Here is a 19574-nt window from a genome sequence, read left to right on the forward strand (position 1 = left end):
ACAGCATATTAAAAAGCAGAGACATTACTTTGTCAACAAAGGTTCATCTAGTCAAGGCTATGGTTTTTCCAGTGGTCATGTATGGATGTGAGAGCTAGACTATAAAGAAAGCTGAGTGCCAAAGTATTGATGCTTTTGAACTGTGGTGTTGGAGAAGACTCTTGAGAGTCCCTTGGACTGCAAGGAGATCCAACCAGTCCATCCTAAAGGAGATCAGTCCTGAATATTTGTTGGAAGGACTGATGTTGAAGCTGAAACTCCAATACTTTGGCCACCTGATGTGAAGAGCTGACTCATTTGAAAAGACCCTGATGCTGGGAAAGATTGAGGGCAGGAGGAGAAGGGGATGACAGAGGATGAGATGGTTGGATGGCATCACTGACTCGATGGACATGGAGTTTGGGTAGACTCCGGGAGTTGGTGATGGACAGGGAGGCCTGGCGTGCTGCAGTTCATGGGGTCACAAAGACTCGAACACGACTGTGCGACTGAAATGAGTGAGAGTAAAACGGTGGGTTCACTTTCAGAAAATAGCTCTACTTTCTTATGAAGCTGAACCTCATTTACCATATGATCCAGCAATTCCATTCCTAGGTATATATCAAAAAAATATGAAAACAGGTCCACACAGATCTTTACAGAAATTATCATAGCAGCCTCATTCAGAATAGTTACAAAGTGGAAACAACCCAAATGCTCATGAAGAGAATGAATAAAGACATTATAATATGTAATAGAATACTACTCAGCAATAAAAGAACCTACTAGTAACAAAATAACATCAATGATTATCAGCCACAGTGAATGAAAAGGAACAGAAAATAGGGGTGGGCAAATGACTGGCAAGGACACCAGAGATCCTTATACCATAATGAAAAGGTGCTAAAATCTTGATTTGGATGATGGTTACACAGATATATACACTTAACAAAACTTATCAGAATGAACACAAGATCAGTATGTTACTTATTATATATTACAAAGTGCGGTCAATTTCACAGTAAATTGTGATAGAAGATTAGATTGGACTTTATCTTTTAAAATACATCTAAGATTTATAAAAAAAATATGCTTAATCTTATTTACATTTAACATAGTTGGGCTGTAACTGCATCATAAACCAAACCTTATACTGAAGAAAGAAAAAAATCCTGTAATTATAGAGCCTTGGATAGTAAATATCCAGGTCACAAGGCATCTCTCTACATAAAATGAAGGGTTGAGGGTGGGGACAGAAACAAGCCTTCTCAAACAAAAGCAAAGAAAATTTTGGAAGGCCAGAAACAAGACAGAAGTATCCCAAGGGACTTCCACAAGCTGTGGAATATATACATGTGGAATGTACATATGCATATAGTTACAGTTACCTGCATGTTTGCCAGACTCTCAAAGACTCAAAAATTAATATTTACACATTAAGGAACATATAATAGATTATACTTAAAGTTGATAGATAAGAAAGAAGAATGCTATAGGATAACTAGTGAGAAAAAATGTACACTGGTGATTAAGAGAAAAAAGAACTAATGATCAGGAACACAAATATGACTCCTAAATTTATTATCTCTTATAAATCTCTTACCTCATTCTCCTTTTTATTTTTCTTGGCCACAGACAAAATTTCCTAAAACATTGAGAAAACAGAAACAAAATAACAAAGATTGTGGTCCATTCATTTATTTATTCAACAAACATTTATTCTTGTTCTGATTTTCTGCCAGGAAATGGGGATAAGGCTCGCAAAGTAACTAACATACAGAGGAATCAAACATGAGACAAAATTAGGCCCATGGCATCTTATAAAATCCTGAATTCATAAGCAGCACTTAAAACTGGAATATTTACTCCCAAATTTTCCAGTTTGTTTTTTTTCTTAGTTGAAGTTTATCTTAAGTCCAAATTCACAGTCCTCTAGTAAAAAGGCAAACTACTACCCATGGACCAACTCTAGCCAGCAACTTGTTTTTATAAATGTCTAAAGTTAAAGATGGAGAAGTTCTATACAGTCAGCAAAAACAAGACCTGGAGCTGACTGTGGCTCAGATCATGAACTCCTTATTGCCAAATTCAGACTTAAACTGAAGAGAGTAAGGATAACCACTAGACCTTTCAGGTATGTCCTAAATCAAATCCCTTATGAATATACAGTGGAAGTGAAAAATAGATTTAAGGGACTAGATCTGATAAACAGAGAGCCTGATGAACTATGGACGGAGGTTTGTAACACTGTACAGGAGACAGGGATCAAGACCATCCCCATGGAAAAGAAATGCAAAAGGGCAAAATGGTTGTCTGAGGAGGCCTTACAAATAGCTGTGAAAAGAAGAGAAGCAAAAATCAAAGGAGAAAAGGAAAGAATGCATAGTTCCAAATAATAGCCAGAAGAGATAAGAAAGCTTTCCTCAGCGATCAATGCAAAGAAATAGAGGAAAACAACAGAATGGGAAAGACTAGAGATGTCTTCAAGAAAATTAGAGATACCAAGGGAACATTTCATGCAAAAATGGGCTCAATAAAGGACAGAAATGGTATGGACCTAACAGAAGCAGAAGATATTAAGAAGAGGTGGCAAGAATACACAGAAGAACTGTACAAAAAAGATCTTCATGACCCAGATAATCACAATGGTGTGATCACTCACCTAGAGCCAGACATCCTGGAATGTGAAGTCAAGTGGGCCTTAGAAAGCATCACTATGAACAAAGCTAGTGGAGGTGATGGAATTCCAGTTGAGCTATTTCAAACCCTGAAAGATGATGCTGTGAAAGTGCTGCACTCAATATGTCAGCAATTTGGAAAACTCAGCAGTGGCCACAGGACGGGAAAAGGTCAGTTTTCATTTCAATCCCTAAGAAAGGCAATCCCAAAGAATGCTCAAACTATTGCACAATTGCACTCATCTCACACGCTAGTAAAACAATGCTCAAAATTCTCCAAGCCAGGCTTCAGCAATACGTGAACCAAGAACTTCCAGATGTTCAAGCTGGTTTTAGAAAAGGCAGAAGAAGCAGAGATCAAATTGCCAATATCCGCTGGATCATCAAAAAAGCAAGAGAGTTCCAGAAAAACATCTATTTCTGCTTTATTGACTATGCCAAAGCCTTGGACTGTGTGGATCACAATAAACTGTGGAAAATTCTGAAGAAGGGAATACCAGACCACCCGACCTGCCTCTTGAGAAACCTGTATGCAGGTCAGGAAGCAATGGTTAGAACTGGACATGGAACAAAAGACTGGTTCCAAATAGGAAAAGGAGTACGTCAAGGCTGTATATTGTCGCCCTGCTTTTTTAACCTATATGCAGAGTACATCATGAGAAATGCTGGGCTGGATGAAACACAAGCTGAAATCAAGATTGCTGGGAAAAATATCAATAACCTTAGATATGCAGATGACACCAGCCTTATGGCAGAAAGTGAAGAAGAACTAAAAAGCTTCTTGATGAAAGTGAAAGAGGAGAGTGAAAAAGTTGGCTTAAAGCTCAACATTCAGAAAACTAAGATCATGGCATCTGGTCCCATCACTTCATGGCAAAGAGATGGGTAGACAGTGGAAACAGTGTCAGACTTTATTTTGGGGGGCTCTAAAATCACCCCAGATGGTGACTGCAGCCATGAAATTAAAAGACGCTTACTCCTTGGAAGGAAAGTGATGACCAACCTAGATAGCATATTAGAAAGCAGAGACATTACTTTGTCAACAAAGGTCTGTCTGGTCAAGGCTATGGTTTTTCCAGTGGTCATGTATGGATGTGAGAGTTGGACTGTGAAGAAAGCTGAGCACCGAAAGATTGATGCTTTTGAACTGTGGTGTTGGAGAAGACTCTTGAGAGTCCCTTGGACTGCAAGGAAATCCAACCAGTCCATCTGAAGTAGATAAGTCCTGGGTGTTCATTGGAAGGGACTGATGCTGAAACTGAAACTCCAATACTTTGGCCACCTCATGAGAAGAGTTGACTCATTGGAAAAGACCCCGATGTTTGGAGGGGTTGGGGGCAGGAGGAGATGGGAACGACAGAGAATGAGATGGCTGGATGGCATCACCGACTCGATGGGCATGAGTCTGAGTAAACTCCGGGAGTTTGTGATGGACAGGGAGGCCTGGCGTGCTGCGATTCATGGGGTCGCAGAGAGTCAGACACGACTGAGTGACTGAACTGAACTGAACTGAAAGTTTAATTAGAAAAAAAAGTCAGGCTCATTGGTTTACAATTTGTCTGTGACTATTTTCTGGATACAACGGCAAAGTTCAGGGCGAGTTACCCACAAAACTATTCAGTCATAAAATGTTTATTATCTAGCCCTTGACAGAAAAAGTTTTCAAAACCCTGCTCTAGAGTCAAGCTGTGGTTACCACCATTATTCAAGGATTCACTTCCAAATGTATTAAAATCCCAACTCCAGGCCACTTTAGGCCTCTCTCAGGATTAGAGACCTGAATATGCAATCCTGAGCAAGAGGCAAAGACAAATACATCAAAAATAAAGCATAAAAGTGTTCTGATTTTGAATTACCTACTAGATGCTAAGGGAATGGAGACAATGACCCTAGTGACTTAGGAGAACATTATATCAAATTTTCTGAAAAAATTGTCATCAGGGCACAATAATTAAAGACAGAATTAAATTTTAGGATAGCATGTACAGAGGCTAAAGTGGATAAAACAGTAAAATACATTCAAGAAATTTTAAGCATATCTCAAATTTGAGATACGCAGGAGAATAAAAGGACATGTAAGTGGCTGACAGCACACACATACATACATGTGTGTATGTAAAGTATCATATAAATACAGATATTCATATTCTAAGGCTAAAGAGATTTTATATAGAGAATAGGTAGAAGAGTTGTCTTTTTAAATGCCTAGCTGAGATTAATCTTTTTGCAGAACAATTTGTGAATGAATCAAAACAATAGCAACTATTAAGTATTCTTGTTAGAAATTAAACTTCCTAAACTGATGCCGCTTACCTCTACAGCTTCATCCTATACCTCTCTTCTGTTTATAAACTGGAGCCAAATATAATTTCTTTTTAAATTTTTTAAATTTTCCAGGAACTCTTCTGCCTCTGGACATTTGTCAAAGATTATCATTCCTGTAACACAAACCCAGCATCTTCCCTATATCTTATTATTTCTATTAACCTGCACCCACCACCCTTATATGATTTAATTTTTATCCCTCAAGTCTCAACTTCCTAGATGAAACATTTATGAAACTCAGGCTTGAGTTATGTACCCCTCTATATGCTCAATAGCATTTTCCAATTATATTTGAGTCAGTTCAGTTCAGTCGCTCAGTCGTGTCCGACTCTTTGCGACCCCATGAATCACAGCATGCCAGGCCTCCCTGTCCATCACCAACTCCCGGAGTCTACCCAAACCCATGTCCATCGAGTCAGTGATGCCATCCAGCCATCTCATCCTCTGTCGTCCCCTTCTCCTCCTGCCCCCAATCCTTCCCAGCATCAGGGTCTTTTCCAATGAGTCAACTCTTCGCATGAGGTGGCCAAAGTATTGGAGTTTCAGCTTCAACATCAGTCCTTCCAATGAACACCCAGGACTGATCTCCTTTAGGATGAACTGGTTGGATCTCCTTGCAGTCCAAGGGACTCTCAAGAGTATATTTGACTACTTCCTTCCAAATATTTCTCACTGTATAAATGCTGAGGCAAAAAGAGTGATGATGTTACTGAGTCTAAGTTCATACTGCTTGCTGCACAACAGGTCAATAATTGAGAGAAGAGCTGTTGGGGCAAGGAATAACAACTTTATTCATAAAGCCAGCAAACCAGGACGATGGTGGGCTCCTGCCCCAAAAGAACCATCTTGCCTGAGTTAGAATTCAGGCTCCTTTTATACTAAAAGTGGAGGGAGTAAAGTCAAACATTTCCTGGTTCACATCAATGCTATTGTTTAGTAACTAAGTTGTGTCTGACTCTTTGGCAACCCTGTGGACTGTAGCCCGCCAGGCTCCTCTGTCCATGGGATTTTTCCAGACAAGAATACTGGAATGGGTTGCCATTTCCTTTCCCACGGGGATCTTCCCGACCCAGAGATCGAACTCGCAGCTTCTGCACTTGCAGGTGGATTCCTCACCGCTGAACCACAAGGGAAGCCCAGTTCACATCAGGAGATGTGTTAATTTCTTCCTCCCTGCAGTCATTCACAGGTGGGCCTGGTCAGGATGTTTCCTGTGAGCTAAACAAAGATATTTAGCTTAATGCTCATTACCTGGGAAGCAGAGTTCCCAGAGATGGGCCATTATATATAATTTAAACTTATAGGCAACATCCCTTTAATGATTAACCTATAATAGAATCCTCCCTATTACAATAACCTTTCTTTACTAATTGACCTTATCCACTTAGCACAAAGCTTGCTCATAGCAAATATGCCACCAACATTTGATGAATTAAAATAACAGCTGTGTGACTAGCTAAACTTGAATAAACCTCATTAATAGTGTTTTCACTATTATTAATTAATAAGTGTTTTTCACTGCAGTCTCAGTGTGTTCCACAACAAATCAAGAGGGTCCTGAATATTATTTTTTTTTTGAATATTATTTTTAAATGGGGAAAGAAGGGAAAATAGAGAGTATATCCAGAGAGTAAAGACAAGTACTAAGGGGCTTCCCTGTGGCTCAGTGGTAAAGAATCTGCCTGCCAATGCAGGAGACACAGGTTCAATCCCTGGTCCAGGAAGATGCCACATGCTGCAGAGCAATCATCACAACTACTGAGCCTGCGCTCTAGAGCCTGGGAACTGCAATTACTGAAGCCCACACACCTAGAGCCGGTGTCCCACAAGAGAAGCCACTGCAATGAGAAGCCCACACACAGAAACTATAGAAAAACCTGCACAACAACAAACACCCAACACAGCCAAAATAAATAAATTAACTTTTTAAAAAAGAAGTATTATGTTAAACTTTATACTTTATGAAGATGTGAAGAGTTATAATTTCAGATAAAAGAAAAGTAGAGCAGATAATAAACTTAGAATTTTTGTTAATATTAAGAATGTGATATATTATGCTTAAGGAGTATTTAGGGTTTGTTGTAATTAAAGCTACTCTTTAATTAATTTTTATTTAATGAGGTACTAAGTGAGAAGGTAAAAACAGAAATGGCTTTAGAAATTAGTTTATGGTTTTAGCTCTCTAACAATTTTCTTAAGATACAATTTTGAGGTTATAAGAAGTTATAATAATTTCTCACTAGGTCAAGCTCATGATCTTTTAACAGACAGGAAGACAGTACCATCTTCTTCCCTAAAACACTTAACTGGCTGAAAAGACAGGTAATTATCAGTAATCAGTACACCTTTAAGTAATAGTTATCAATATCACATAGGTTATACACAACATAAAACCTTATGTGCCCTTCCCCCTTTATTTTTACCTCTTTTGACATAATCTCTGAAATATTATATGATTCATCTTCTCTTCCTCTCTTCTTTTTCATGACTATAAAAACAACACCATTTTAGTTTTTAAAGTAATTTAAGCAAAAAATATAAACACATATTCTTCAAAACTATAACAAAGAAATTTACCTGCATTCTCCTCACTTGCATCAATGGAATTTTTATCCTACAAAACAAGGATTTATACTATTACTTTCCCAAAACTTCCACGGTATTACAAGTTTTAAGGCACTGATTAAGCTTTCCTTGCAGTTGAACCAAATTCAGAATTCTTCACTATTATGCTTATTAAAAGGTAACCTTTTCCTATATTTCCTTACTATAACTTGTTTGTAACTCTCTACTTTTTCCCATAGACTCTACTTTCCTCCATTTTCTTCCATGTAAGACAAATTTCAAAATTAAACAGAGGCATTTTTATTTTGTAACTATCATGTACATCTCTTCTCTAACTATGTTTATGCTGAAGATACTCAATGGTTATGGTATGGAAGGAGTACTCATTTCAGTATAATTTGTAAGTTAAATACAACTGAGAGTAGATTATCAAAGAGAAAACCAATGGAAAAAATACTAGTGAAGGAGATGAAAGAAAGGAAGAGACATTCAAAAACAGTCCCAAAATGAGAGCTGGAAAAGAATAGGAAGACAACATGCATGAAAAATAAAAATGACAAAGAAGGTAAATATAAAAATGAAGTAAAAAATTTAAAGGACTAAAAAAGAAAATACCAAGAGAACAGTGAAATGGAATAGACAGAATATGATGGCTGACACCTTTAGAAAAGGAAAAAAACCCCAAAACCTGGTATAAAAAGTTAGCTTGGTGAAAGTAAAGACCGTTTTATTTTTTTATTTCCATTTATTTTTATTAGTTGGAGGCTAATTACTTTACATCATTACAGTAGTTTTTGTCATACATTGAAATGAATTAGCCATGGATTTACATGTATTCCCCATCCCGGTCCCCCCTCCCCTCCCACCTCCCTCTCCACCCGATCCCTCTGGGTCTTCCCAGTGCACCAGGCCCGAGCACTTGTCTCATGCACCCAACCTGGGCTGGTGATCTGTTTCACCCTAGATAATATACATGTTTCAATGCTGTTCTCTTGAAACATTCCACCCTCACCTTCTCCCAGAGTCCACAAGTCTGTTCTATACATCTGAGTCTCTTTTTCTGTTTTGCATATAGGGTTATCGTTACCATCTTTCTAAATTCCATATATATGTGTTAGTATACTGTAATGGTCTTTATCTTTCTGGCTTACTTCGCTCTGTATAATGGGCTCCAGTTAAGCAACAGGTTGAAGAGTACAGAGTAAATGGTTGGTTAAGCCAGTAAAATTATAAGTACATTCTTCAAAAACCCAAAGTCCCTGGAATTAGCAATTGAGTCAAGTATCAGTTTTCCACAATTGCTTTTGTTGTACAGTTACCTGTTATGTACTTTAACATCACCACTAACTACACTAAAAATCAAGTAACTGGATTTAGATACACTCCCTATTTTTCTTATTGGCATTTTGATATTTTCTAACAAAGGCAGTTTGGGGTAGAAATTAAGTGTGGAGTCTGAAATTAATCCTAGTATCAAATTCTAGCTTACAATTTATTAGCTATGTGACCTTCAAACTTAATCAATTCTCATTCACAATAGCTAAGTTCTATAAAGTCATCATGAATACTGAATTAGTGAACACTGAATCAGTGCATCTAGAAGAAACACAAGTTTAGGTTCCTGCAAGCACATCTTCATTAACTGATCAATACATAACCCTGTTTATGTACATAAACATACAGTACTGCTTCAAGACAGCTCATTTAAAACATATGCTGATTAACACTGAACTCAAAGCCAAGAGCAATTTACTCACACATGAAGGAAGCTTATCTAACAGATATATTTTCTCCATAAGGCACATCACAGTCTTCTTGCATAAGAAACATTAGAATTAGCACTGCAGCACGATGTGACTGACAGTCTTTTAAACAGCAAACAAAATCACCAAAACCACAAAAATACAAAAATCATGGCATTACATAGACACAAAAAGGACACTTTTGTGTCAACAAAAGTTGACACTGTGACAGCTTAAATAAGGCAGATAGCTTTGACCTCAGCTGGGAATGTTACTTATGGAGAGACTCAAATTTTTTGCCATTCCACACATGCACATGTCTGTGAATGGCCACAAAAACAAGGGTATTGATTTTGGGGTAACAGATTATTACAAGTAGGCTAATTGGAAAATATGGAATCTATGAATAATGAGGATGGACTGTACTCTATCTCTTTGCATCAGCTTCTTTATACATAAAATGTGGGTAACAGTATCTCTACCTAAAAGAGCTACTTTGAGAATTAAGTAAAGACATGTAAAGTTTAGAACAACACCTGGCACACAGTAAGCACTCAATAATTGTTACCCATATTATTTCTCTTTTCACTAGCACAAGTGTTATCTGTACAATTCCTATCAATATGGCACACAAAGCCTCATGTTAAAAAAAATGAAAACATATTCCTCCAAAAGATCATATCTAAAATTCAGGCTATCCCTAAATGGATGCTCTATCTGAAATGCTATTACCACACATGCTATCTACTCCAGTTTTGGTTCCACTGCTACAGCTATGTACAAGATACAAATTTAGATTATTGGTATAGTTAGAGGCATGAAGAAAAGCAATCATTACAGGCTCCAAAAGAGTTGGTCACTTATAAAATGCCTTGAGGAATAAAATATTTGTAGATTTTTCCTGAGATTATAAAGTGAAATTTTGCTACTATGAAATACAGTCCACAGGATAAGAAACTAAAGGTCACAGTTTAGCTCTCCTTCCATATCTAAGATGCTGAGAAACAGATTTTACATGTTTCTATGCAACCAACAAAGAAAGGTTATCAGATAAAGAAGGTTAAAATTAAAAAGATGATCAAGAGTCAAAAGAATACAAGAGAATGTCTTCAATATCTAAGGTAATGTATATAAAATATTCTAGCTTACTATTTATTACCTTTGTAACTTTCAAAGATTCCTTTTTTCTCTCCAATTTCTCTTTCTTCTTCTGCTCCTACAAGATAATTTTTTCTTAGTGTCAAAATTGGAAAATGCAAAGTATGAAACACATATCTCAAATAACTTAAGATCACAACGAAGAAACTGTATACAAAAATTAAAAAAAAAAAACAAACTTGAGCTTCAAGCCTTTATGAAGTAAATGGGAACAGATTTACCCTCCTGCCTTAAGCAACTAAAATCCAGATAAAACATACCAACGGTTTTCAGCAACTTTTCATCACGCAGCAAAGGACACTGAACACTGACAAAAGGGAAACAAACAAGGTGAATCTTCCGCCTACTAAGCTTCCTGCCTAGAGGCAACATCCAAGTGCAAATAATGGAGGGAAACCCAAGTAGAGCTCTGCAGTCTGAGTTGAGAAGACAAAGTGCAAAACTCAGAGGAGCTGGCAAACCACGGTCAAAGTACCAAAGGGGAGAAAGCAACATACAAAAGAAGCTCTGAAGATCTGCAGGGGCACTCTCAGGCTGAATATTGATCAGTGTGTGAGTATAGAAAATGAGGGCCAGGAAAAGAGCAACTAGAAAGCAGGCAGAACAATCTCTGTACTGACAAGGGATCAGGAAGAGTTCATATTCCTGTCAGCCAAACCCGAAAGGCCTCTTAACACACAGGGCATCAAGAAAGACTTTCAGAAGAGGGACCAAGTTATTCTTAGACTAGAAGCTGTTCCAAAGCCCCCTAACAAAGTTTTAAAAGCAGGACATAAAACGATTCAAATTATTTCCAAGAGGTGGTTAAGGGTATTTGCCTTAGGAGTCATTAAACTTGGTATCTGTTTTTCTATTTCATTTTATCATAGTGTTTTGAAAAGGGCTCCAACAAAGAAAAAAGAAAATTTAGCAAATGTAGCAAAATCTTCATTGATAACCATTAACGGTCAATGATGGGGACAAAAGGATTTATTGTAGTGTTAACATTAGCCCAAGTTTTAAAATCTTCATCTATTATAGTAGACTTAGAAATAAACAATACAGTGTCTTAGATGATAAATGCAATGGGAAGAACAAAACAAGGTAAACAAGATGAAGGAAGAGGTGCTAGGTAACTTTATTTAAGGTTGTCAGGGCAGGTCTCATTGGAAAAATATTTAAGCCAAAGCTTGACGATGATAATGAAGTAAGCCAGGCAGGAATCTATTGAGAAGAGGGTTCCAAGCAGGAAACACACCTGGAACAAGGTTTGAAAGGTAATGGGGTTGAGAGAGGCAACCAGACTGCTTATGGTCTTCTGGCCATCATAAGGACTTGGGCTTTCTTAGAAACAGTGAAAGCTAGAAAGCAGTGAAATATAATTAAAATACTGCATGAGGGGGGGTGGGGGAAGCACTAAAGAAAAACACATTCTTCATCCTGTAGATAATCTTTTAAAAATGAAGGTAAATGAAGACTTTTTCAAACATAAAAGCTAAAAGAAACTGTCACCAACAGAAAATGAAGACAAACCTATAATTACAGAAAGCAGATCAGAAGACAGGAAATGAGGAAAGCCAGGAAGTGAGGGATGGCAGGGAATTAAAAAGGGGGCAGAATTCAGCCATAAAAAAAGAATCTAATTTTGCTATCTGTGACAATATGGATGGATCTGAGGGCCTTATACTAAGTAAAATTAAAGAGAAAGATAAATATTATATAATCTCACATGTGGAATCTTAAAAAAAAAAAAAAGCTCAGATACAGAGAACAAATTAGTGTTGGAGGGTCGGGAGGGTCAAAAGGTAGAAATTTCCAGTTATAAAATAAACAAGTCAAGGGGATGTACTATACAGCATGGTGACCACAGTGAATAATGTGTGTGCTGCATGCTCGATAGTGTCCGACTCTCTGTGACTCCATGGAATATAGCCCACCAGACTCCTCTGTTCATGGAATTTTCCAGGCAATAATACTGGAGTGGGTTGCCATTTCCTACCAGGGGATCTTTGCAACCCAGAGGTAAACCTGCATCTCCTGCATCTCTGCACTGGCAGGCAGATTCTTTACCAGTGTGCCACCATACTTACTGCATATTTGAAAGCTGCTGAGAGTAAATCTTAAAAATGTGCATTGTAAGGAAAAAAAATTTTTTTAAATAGGTATGGTGACATTCACTAGACTTACTGGGGTGATCATTTTGAAATATACAGCAATACTGTATCATTACACCTGAAACTAATATAACGCTCTATGTCATATCTCATTAAAAAGGAGACAGAAAGAATTTTGGGGAATTAATGGTTATGTTCATTATCACGGTTGGGGTGGCTTCATGGGTATACATTTTAAATATGTACAGTTTTGTGTGTATCAATTACATTTCAATAAAGCATTAAAAAAAAAAAAGGACTGAGCAAAATAAAATACAAAATTTCTAGCATCCAAAAAAAAAAAAAAAATCACTGGACAGAATACAATATCAGTCAAAAGGTGAATTTAAAAAATGTTAGTATATTCATACAATGGAATGCTTCTTAGGAATAAAAATGATCTATTAAATAAATACACACAAGTGAATCTTAAAAATATGCTGAGCTAAAGAAGCGAAACACCAAAAGAATGTTTTTCCTATGATTCCATCCATATAATATTCTAGAAAAATCAATACCAATTTATAATTATAGCAAACAGAGATCAGTGTTTGCCCAGAGCCAGAAGCAGAGATCACTGAGAGAAGAGAACTTCTGTGGGTAATGGAAATGTTCTTTATCTTGACTGTAGTGATGGTTACACAGGTCAAAACTCACCTAACTCTAAATTTTAAAATGTGTGCATTATATTTCATATAATTTTTATCTCAATAAAGCTTTTTTTAAAAAAATTAAGCTGTTAACTATAATCAATCACACATACATACCTCTAACTGCTGCTGTTCCATTTTAGTCAATAAAAATTTGGAGTAAATATTGCTTTTTTCAAGCAAATGTTGAAGTCTACGATATCGAATGTCCATGGACTCTCTATCCCAAGACATGCGAGCCTATCCAAAGAGAAAGTTTCCATAAGTATTAAGTTTGCCGACATACATTGATCTTTCTGCACAATGTGTAACAAAGATGACTAAAGAACTGCACTTTAGGTTTAATATATTTCCTATAATAAAATATTTTTATAATATTAAATTCACTTACTAAAAATGCCTATCTTCAAACAAAAAACTAGAATAGCTTAAAAAAATATGATTCTGGGGTTCAACAGGCAATCTGGTAAAATATGTTAATAGCTTGACTACCAAAATATTGAAATTTCAGACACTGAAAACATGGTTTTTGGCATCTACAAAACTGAAGGCCCGTTTTCAAAATATCTGAAATTACAATTAGAAAGTAAATATTTAATTCAAGTTGAAATTAAGTTTTTAAAAAACTAAATGATTTCAGAAAAAGAAAAATTTTATACACCAGTTTTATGTGAAAGAGCACTTGAAGTAGAAGATAACCTCATTGGCTAAGGACTAGAACATCTGGTTTTAGAATTTAAATGCAATATTGTTAAAATATTTCAACAAGCTAAATCTACTGTTAATTTCTTTTAAGCTTCTTTTCTCCTCAGTATTGTGTTACCCAAGATCTGCCCTTACCTTTTAGGTTCCTTTTACTCTCATACTCTTAGCTTTATCTTTGACCTCTGTACAACTTCTATCTACAAACCTCTGCTTTTCATATTGCTGTCACACACTATTTTTCATTTATAAAAGTATGCAACATTCTAGTGGCTAAGGAGGATCTCTCAAGTCACAATAAAAGTAAACAGAAGGCACAAGAGAGAAAACAAAAGCAACAAACAAACAGCATAGTTCAATGGTCCACAAATTTTTTTTGGTAAAAGGGCAAATATTTAAATATTTCAGCATGATATGGTTTGTACTGCGAATACTTAAATCTGCCTTTGAACAGTTACAGACAATAAATATATAAACCAAAGTTGTGTTCCAATAAAACCTTATTTACATAAACAGGCAGAGGCCAAAGCCAGTTTATAAGTGGCCAACTAAATACTGTAATCTGAACTCAAAAGAAAAGCACTAAGTGGGCTAAAATCAAGAAAGAGTTGAATATGTGCAAATCTTACTAAACAGCAATCCCACTCCTGCATGTGTGTGTGTGTGTGTGTGTGTGTGAAGTAAATTTAATTCAGTGGTTAAGGCTTGACCTTATAAACCAGACACCATTATACACTGGCTTGTATTTCTCAGATGTTACGTCATCTAACTTTTCTTTCAAAACAAATTATTTATTTTCTATTACAAAAGCAGTGACAATAAGACATCAAAGAATAAATCTAATGAAAGTAATATATGTGGATTACAAGAAAATTAAAATTCTTTAAAAATCATCCATTTGCTTCTCCAAGCAAATAATCTGTTAGTATCTCATAAAATTATTTTCAGTTATTTTAGGATGGCCTTTCTTTTACTATTACCAATATGCTACTATGATTCCAACAGTCAGTCACTGAATGCAATGGACATTATAAATGAAATGAAATTACTTGACTTTTATAAAAATAACTATATTTAACTTTATTTTTATATTTTAGTTAAAATCCTTTGGGCTTAATTTATCTGCTGCTTTAAGTCTTGTTCAGAATAAATTAGCATACATTTTAAAAATAATTAAACCTTTAACATGCCATCATGGAACAATAATTTATAACAGACTATGTCAATGGTTAACCTTTAAACCCAGTCTTCCATATTTCAAAATAATTTTGTAGTAGATCTTCTCATCTATCATTCCTCTTTCTTAATTTTGTTATTTGTTATACTAAAGCAAATCATAACTTCATCTGTGGAAAGTACTGAATGCCTGGTGGTAAGTTTCTCTTCATGGGTAAAAGAGTATGCCAATGGATACCATGAGTATAAATTCTTTATTGTCTATCCCATCACCTCTCCCAAGCCCAGAATTTTTTTTTTTTTTTTCTTTTCTTTTTGCAGAGGGAGTTCTACTTCAGTGTACACAATATGAGCTGTTTTCCTTTTACCTTTCCAAGAACCCTCACAACTCTTACCTTTCCCTTCCCCCCACTACACAGACATTAAGGCTACTCTAAAGACTTCTAGACTAACAATGACTTCTTTCAAAAGGAAATGCAGGTGAAAAGTCAAAGAAAATAACTGTAGCAAATGAATGTAAAAATCATTCTCCAGGCTCTCCACAAACCTTACAATCTCCTAAACCAAAGCAAATGCTTCTCATTAAGAACTTAAGCTAGCTCTTCCTCTCTTAAGTACTTCTAAATATATGCCCATAAATACTGTATTCTCCTAAAAGGGATCATTACTTTTGTATGATGAATTTTTTTTAGCTCCAAAGACCTACAAGAGACTTACTGGAATTTTCTCGACAGTAACTGAGGTAAGAGTAATTTATGTCAAGGACAAAAAGTAACAAAATTCTTTCAATACCTGTTCATAAAAAGACAGGTAATAACAATGAACCACAGTCTTTCACCCTTGTACCAATGGGATTGAAAAGAGCTTTATTCATGGAAAATCTGAAAAATCAATTAAAAATTGCTATTTTAAGTTCTATGATACATAACTGCTGAAGAAAAGCTAGTTGTACCATACCTATCCCTCAAGTGTTAACAATTCCAAAAAAATCTTCGAATGACAAAGTGTTTGTTCAAAAGTTTAAAAATTTCACTAAAAGGAGAAATGAACTCCCAGTTTAATCAGCAGATACTTATGGTTCTACAAATTTTGACAAATCTTTTTAAAATTGTTTTTTATTTAAAAAAAAATTTTGGCCGCACTGCAGGGCCTGTGGAAATTTAGTTCCCAATTTAGGATTGAACCCACGCCCCCTACATTGAAAGTGTGAGTCTTAATCACTGGACCACCAGGGAAGTCCCTATTAAAGCATTTTTGAAATGTATTCTTATTATACCTGTCTTTCTTCGAATAGCATTTCCTTATCCAACAATCTTCATGGGTTATAAAACTGAACTACACTACTCAAAATTAAGGGTTTATAGTTCTTACAATCTCTGAAGTTGATTCTACTCTGGACTGTGCTCCAGGATCCATCCTTTACAATTCACCTTGCTACAAATAGCCACAAAGTTTATTTTAGTTATATAGTCATATATGTTATGTAATATATTATAAAATATTCTTTTACTTTAGTTAGAAATTTAACATTTATTATCCTATTATCTGCCTACTATTTGCCAAGTGCACAGTCTACAAAAAAAATGTGATGTGCCCTCAAGAAACAAAGTGAGAAAGTAAGTAATGATAATACTGTGTAACAGAGTACTATGGGAATTCACAGAATGAGTAAAAGTGGTTTACGGTTGACCTCCCAATTCTATTAAAATTTATTAACGTATTACCTTAACCAATACAGCTACAGATGATGAGTAACAACAGAACTAGAATTTACTGGAGTGAAAGTATAGCAACCTGGTTAAAAAGTGTGAATTCTGAAACCACAGGGCCTACATTACCATCTTTGCTCTGCCATTTACTAGCTGTGGGACCCCAGGCAACCTCTAGGTGCCTCAGTTTCCTCATCTGTAACACAGAGTGAAAATAGAACCTACTTTATAGAATAATAAAATAATTTATACTAATAATTAAACTATTAAGTTTAATAATAGTAATAATGAGTTAGCAGTAGTATCTACATGATAGAATAGTTGAGAATTCAATGAGTAAAATACATGTACAGCATTTAGAACAGTGACTGACAGTAAATGATCACGAGGTGTTAACAAGGCTAACAAAAGAATCATTACTGATAAAAAATAGGAGGGAACCAACTAATGTATTACTTGCCTTTGGAGTACATTACTCCCCAATTTAAGTAGTTTTATAATTACAGAATGTTAATTCAGTATTAATGTCCTTAGAGAGGTATAATGTTAAAAAAACTCTGGAAGTAGTCAAATTTGAGTTCATTAGTGTGTGACACGAGCCCCAGTTGCCTCAGCTTCACTATATGTAACTGGGAATATCAAAAGTATCGATATAATCATAATACTGGGAGGGCTAAATAAATTACTACAAGAAATTACTTAGTAGGGAGCACATTAAGAGTTGGCAGGTAAGCAACGGGGTGGGACAGTACTGGAGTTAAATATATTTAAAAACTGAAGCTTTTCAAGAGGTTAAAAACTGCTTTTAGTAGTCTTCAAAATAAGAAAACCTCAAGGACAATGTCACTGAAAAAGTACAATGAAAAAACAAAAAGCAAGTTGATTACTTAGGTGGAAAAAGAACACTGAAAAAATTAACTACCGACTTTGGAAGAATTATTATAATGGCTGAACAAGCAATTTGAAATGTTAACTTAAGAGAGATGAGGTCACTTTCCAGACCAAGACTATAACTGATAGAAGCATCATTCCAAGCTCGTGCAAAGCTTTCCCAAAAGTAGCATCGGTAAAGATAGATAAATAAGGCAGTCCGTTTAAAAGTTGATTAAAAAAAAAAAAAAACAGACTAGTAAACTTAAGCACACAAACCACACCCCCAAGGACGCATCAGGTTACTACTTAACGACGATGAACTTGATGCCTAAATTACCTTTTCTAGCATCTTCCGCTCTCTCTCTAGCCCAGCAGCCTCAAGCTGTTCTTCCTCCTCTAGCATGACTGGGGTAATCACGGCAGTCTCCGGCTGTTCAACCACATCTGGAGCTAGGGGCCCTAGCGGGGGAGGCGGGGGGGACAGAGCTTTTAAATTGCAGTTTTAAAAAATGACCAATTACTCGATGTCCGAATTAAACAACCCTTGTCGCCTTCCGAGATGCATTTGACGCAAAAGTTGAAGACCCAGGGGGGACGCCAGCATCACCTCTCAGAGACCTCCTAGGTCTTCACTATGTCAACTAGTAGTAGCCCGGACCCCAGTGTACAACTGGGGATGTTCAGGAAAACGCAGGTATCCTGTGTAAAATCTCCTGTACTATGCAAATACACGCAATTTCGCGTGTCCCCTACCCCTCCCCACAGAAAGGGGAAACCTCTTTTCCTCCTCAATCTCTGACCGGGGTCGGCTCTCCCCGCAAAAGTTCGGCTGCAGTCTCCATGCTGCTCCCCCACCCCCGCCCCGGACGCCACAGCCCGCGCTAGGAGGCAGGTTCTCCTCACTTACCGCCGCTGTTCGCGGGGCGTTGCGCCGGCATGGCTGGACACACACTCCGGAAACCGGTGTCCTCCTCAGAGTGCCTGCAATGCCGCACGCTAAATCCTCACTCGCCGCTCGGCGGTCCCAGTCTCTCGGTCAAGCGTCCAACCAAAGAAAAACGCGCGCTTCTCCTTCGCGGGAAAACGCCGTCATCTCGCGATGCTTCGTGCTCCCCACTCCGCCCCCGAGTCCCAGAGGCGCGAGATTTGGCGGAGTTCGGTTTTCCTCAGAATCCACTTCGGCGACGGTAAGCGTTTTATGGGGACCTCGGGCTTGGGGTAGGTGGATTCTGCTGCAGAAGTTAGCTTTTAGCTCTGTGATGCTGGGCGAGTTTGCCTAGCGAACGGCCCTGTTCCATTACGTAACTAATAATAATGCCTCACTATGCAGACTTAAGCAACACTCTGAACAGTTTGAAAGGCACCTTCACACACACTGGCTGACGTGATTTAAACCCCGCCCACGGATGATCTTTTAGGTAGAAAGAGTATCCAGGTGAAGATGTGAGAAATACACATTGCCAACTTTGGCTACCATCCGCAGTTAACATTTTGAGTGAAAATTCCCCGAAGTGACCCAAAAGAGGGCTCTTTTGTGGCTGGAATAGGAGAGATAGTATTATGGTAGAGTTCTTTTTAAAACGTTGTTTCAGGATAAGGGAGAATTTAATCCAGTGATAAACCTAGCGGAGTGGCCAGTAGAAAAGACAGAAGGTTCAGGAATTCAATAGAGGTTCAGTAATTAGAGAAAGTGCCTGAAGGGAGGAGCTGGGCTCTTCTGGCCCCTGGTTTTCACTTCAGTCTAAAGTCCCACAGTTTCTTGCCTGCAGTCCGTTCTAACAAGTTCTTGTACCACCCCCGCCCCAGCCTCAGAATTTACGGTATACCTGCCATGTAACCATCTGTTTCCTTCATTTCTGACTCCCAACTGCTTTACTAATTGTAA

The 19574-nt window shown here is 37.0% G+C and overlaps 1 protein-coding gene across 2 annotated transcripts in view; it reads right to left on the reverse strand.

Annotated features, from left to right (window-relative positions):
• HELLS (helicase, lymphoid specific) overlaps positions 1–19015 on the reverse strand; it is a 38396-nt gene extending 19381 nt beyond the window's left edge. Inside the window, exons 1-7 of one of the 2 annotated variants that reach the window (XM_020912867.2) lie at positions 18597–19009; positions 18027–18148; positions 13347–13469; positions 10449–10505; positions 7560–7596; positions 7406–7470; positions 1583–1624 (exon numbers count right to left, since the gene is read on the reverse strand). In XM_020912867.2, coding sequence (XP_020768526.1) covers positions 1583–1624; positions 7406–7470; positions 7560–7596; positions 10449–10505; positions 13347–13469; positions 18027–18148; positions 18597–18627 — 477 coding nt within the window. In that variant the 5' untranslated portion in view covers positions 18628–19009. Of the gene's footprint in view, positions 1–1582; positions 1625–7405; positions 7471–7559; positions 7597–10448; positions 10506–13346; positions 13470–18026; positions 18149–18596 lie in introns of both variants that reach the window. The other variant, XM_070464114.1, reaches the window with a different exon arrangement.
• Between the last annotated feature and the right edge of the window lie 559 nt (positions 19016–19574).

This window comes from Odocoileus virginianus, unplaced genomic scaffold (genome assembly GCF_023699985.2).
Source record: "Odocoileus virginianus isolate 20LAN1187 ecotype Illinois unplaced genomic scaffold, Ovbor_1.2 Unplaced_Contig_15, whole genome shotgun sequence".
Lineage (NCBI taxonomy): Eukaryota > Metazoa > Chordata > Mammalia > Artiodactyla > Cervidae > Odocoileus > Odocoileus virginianus.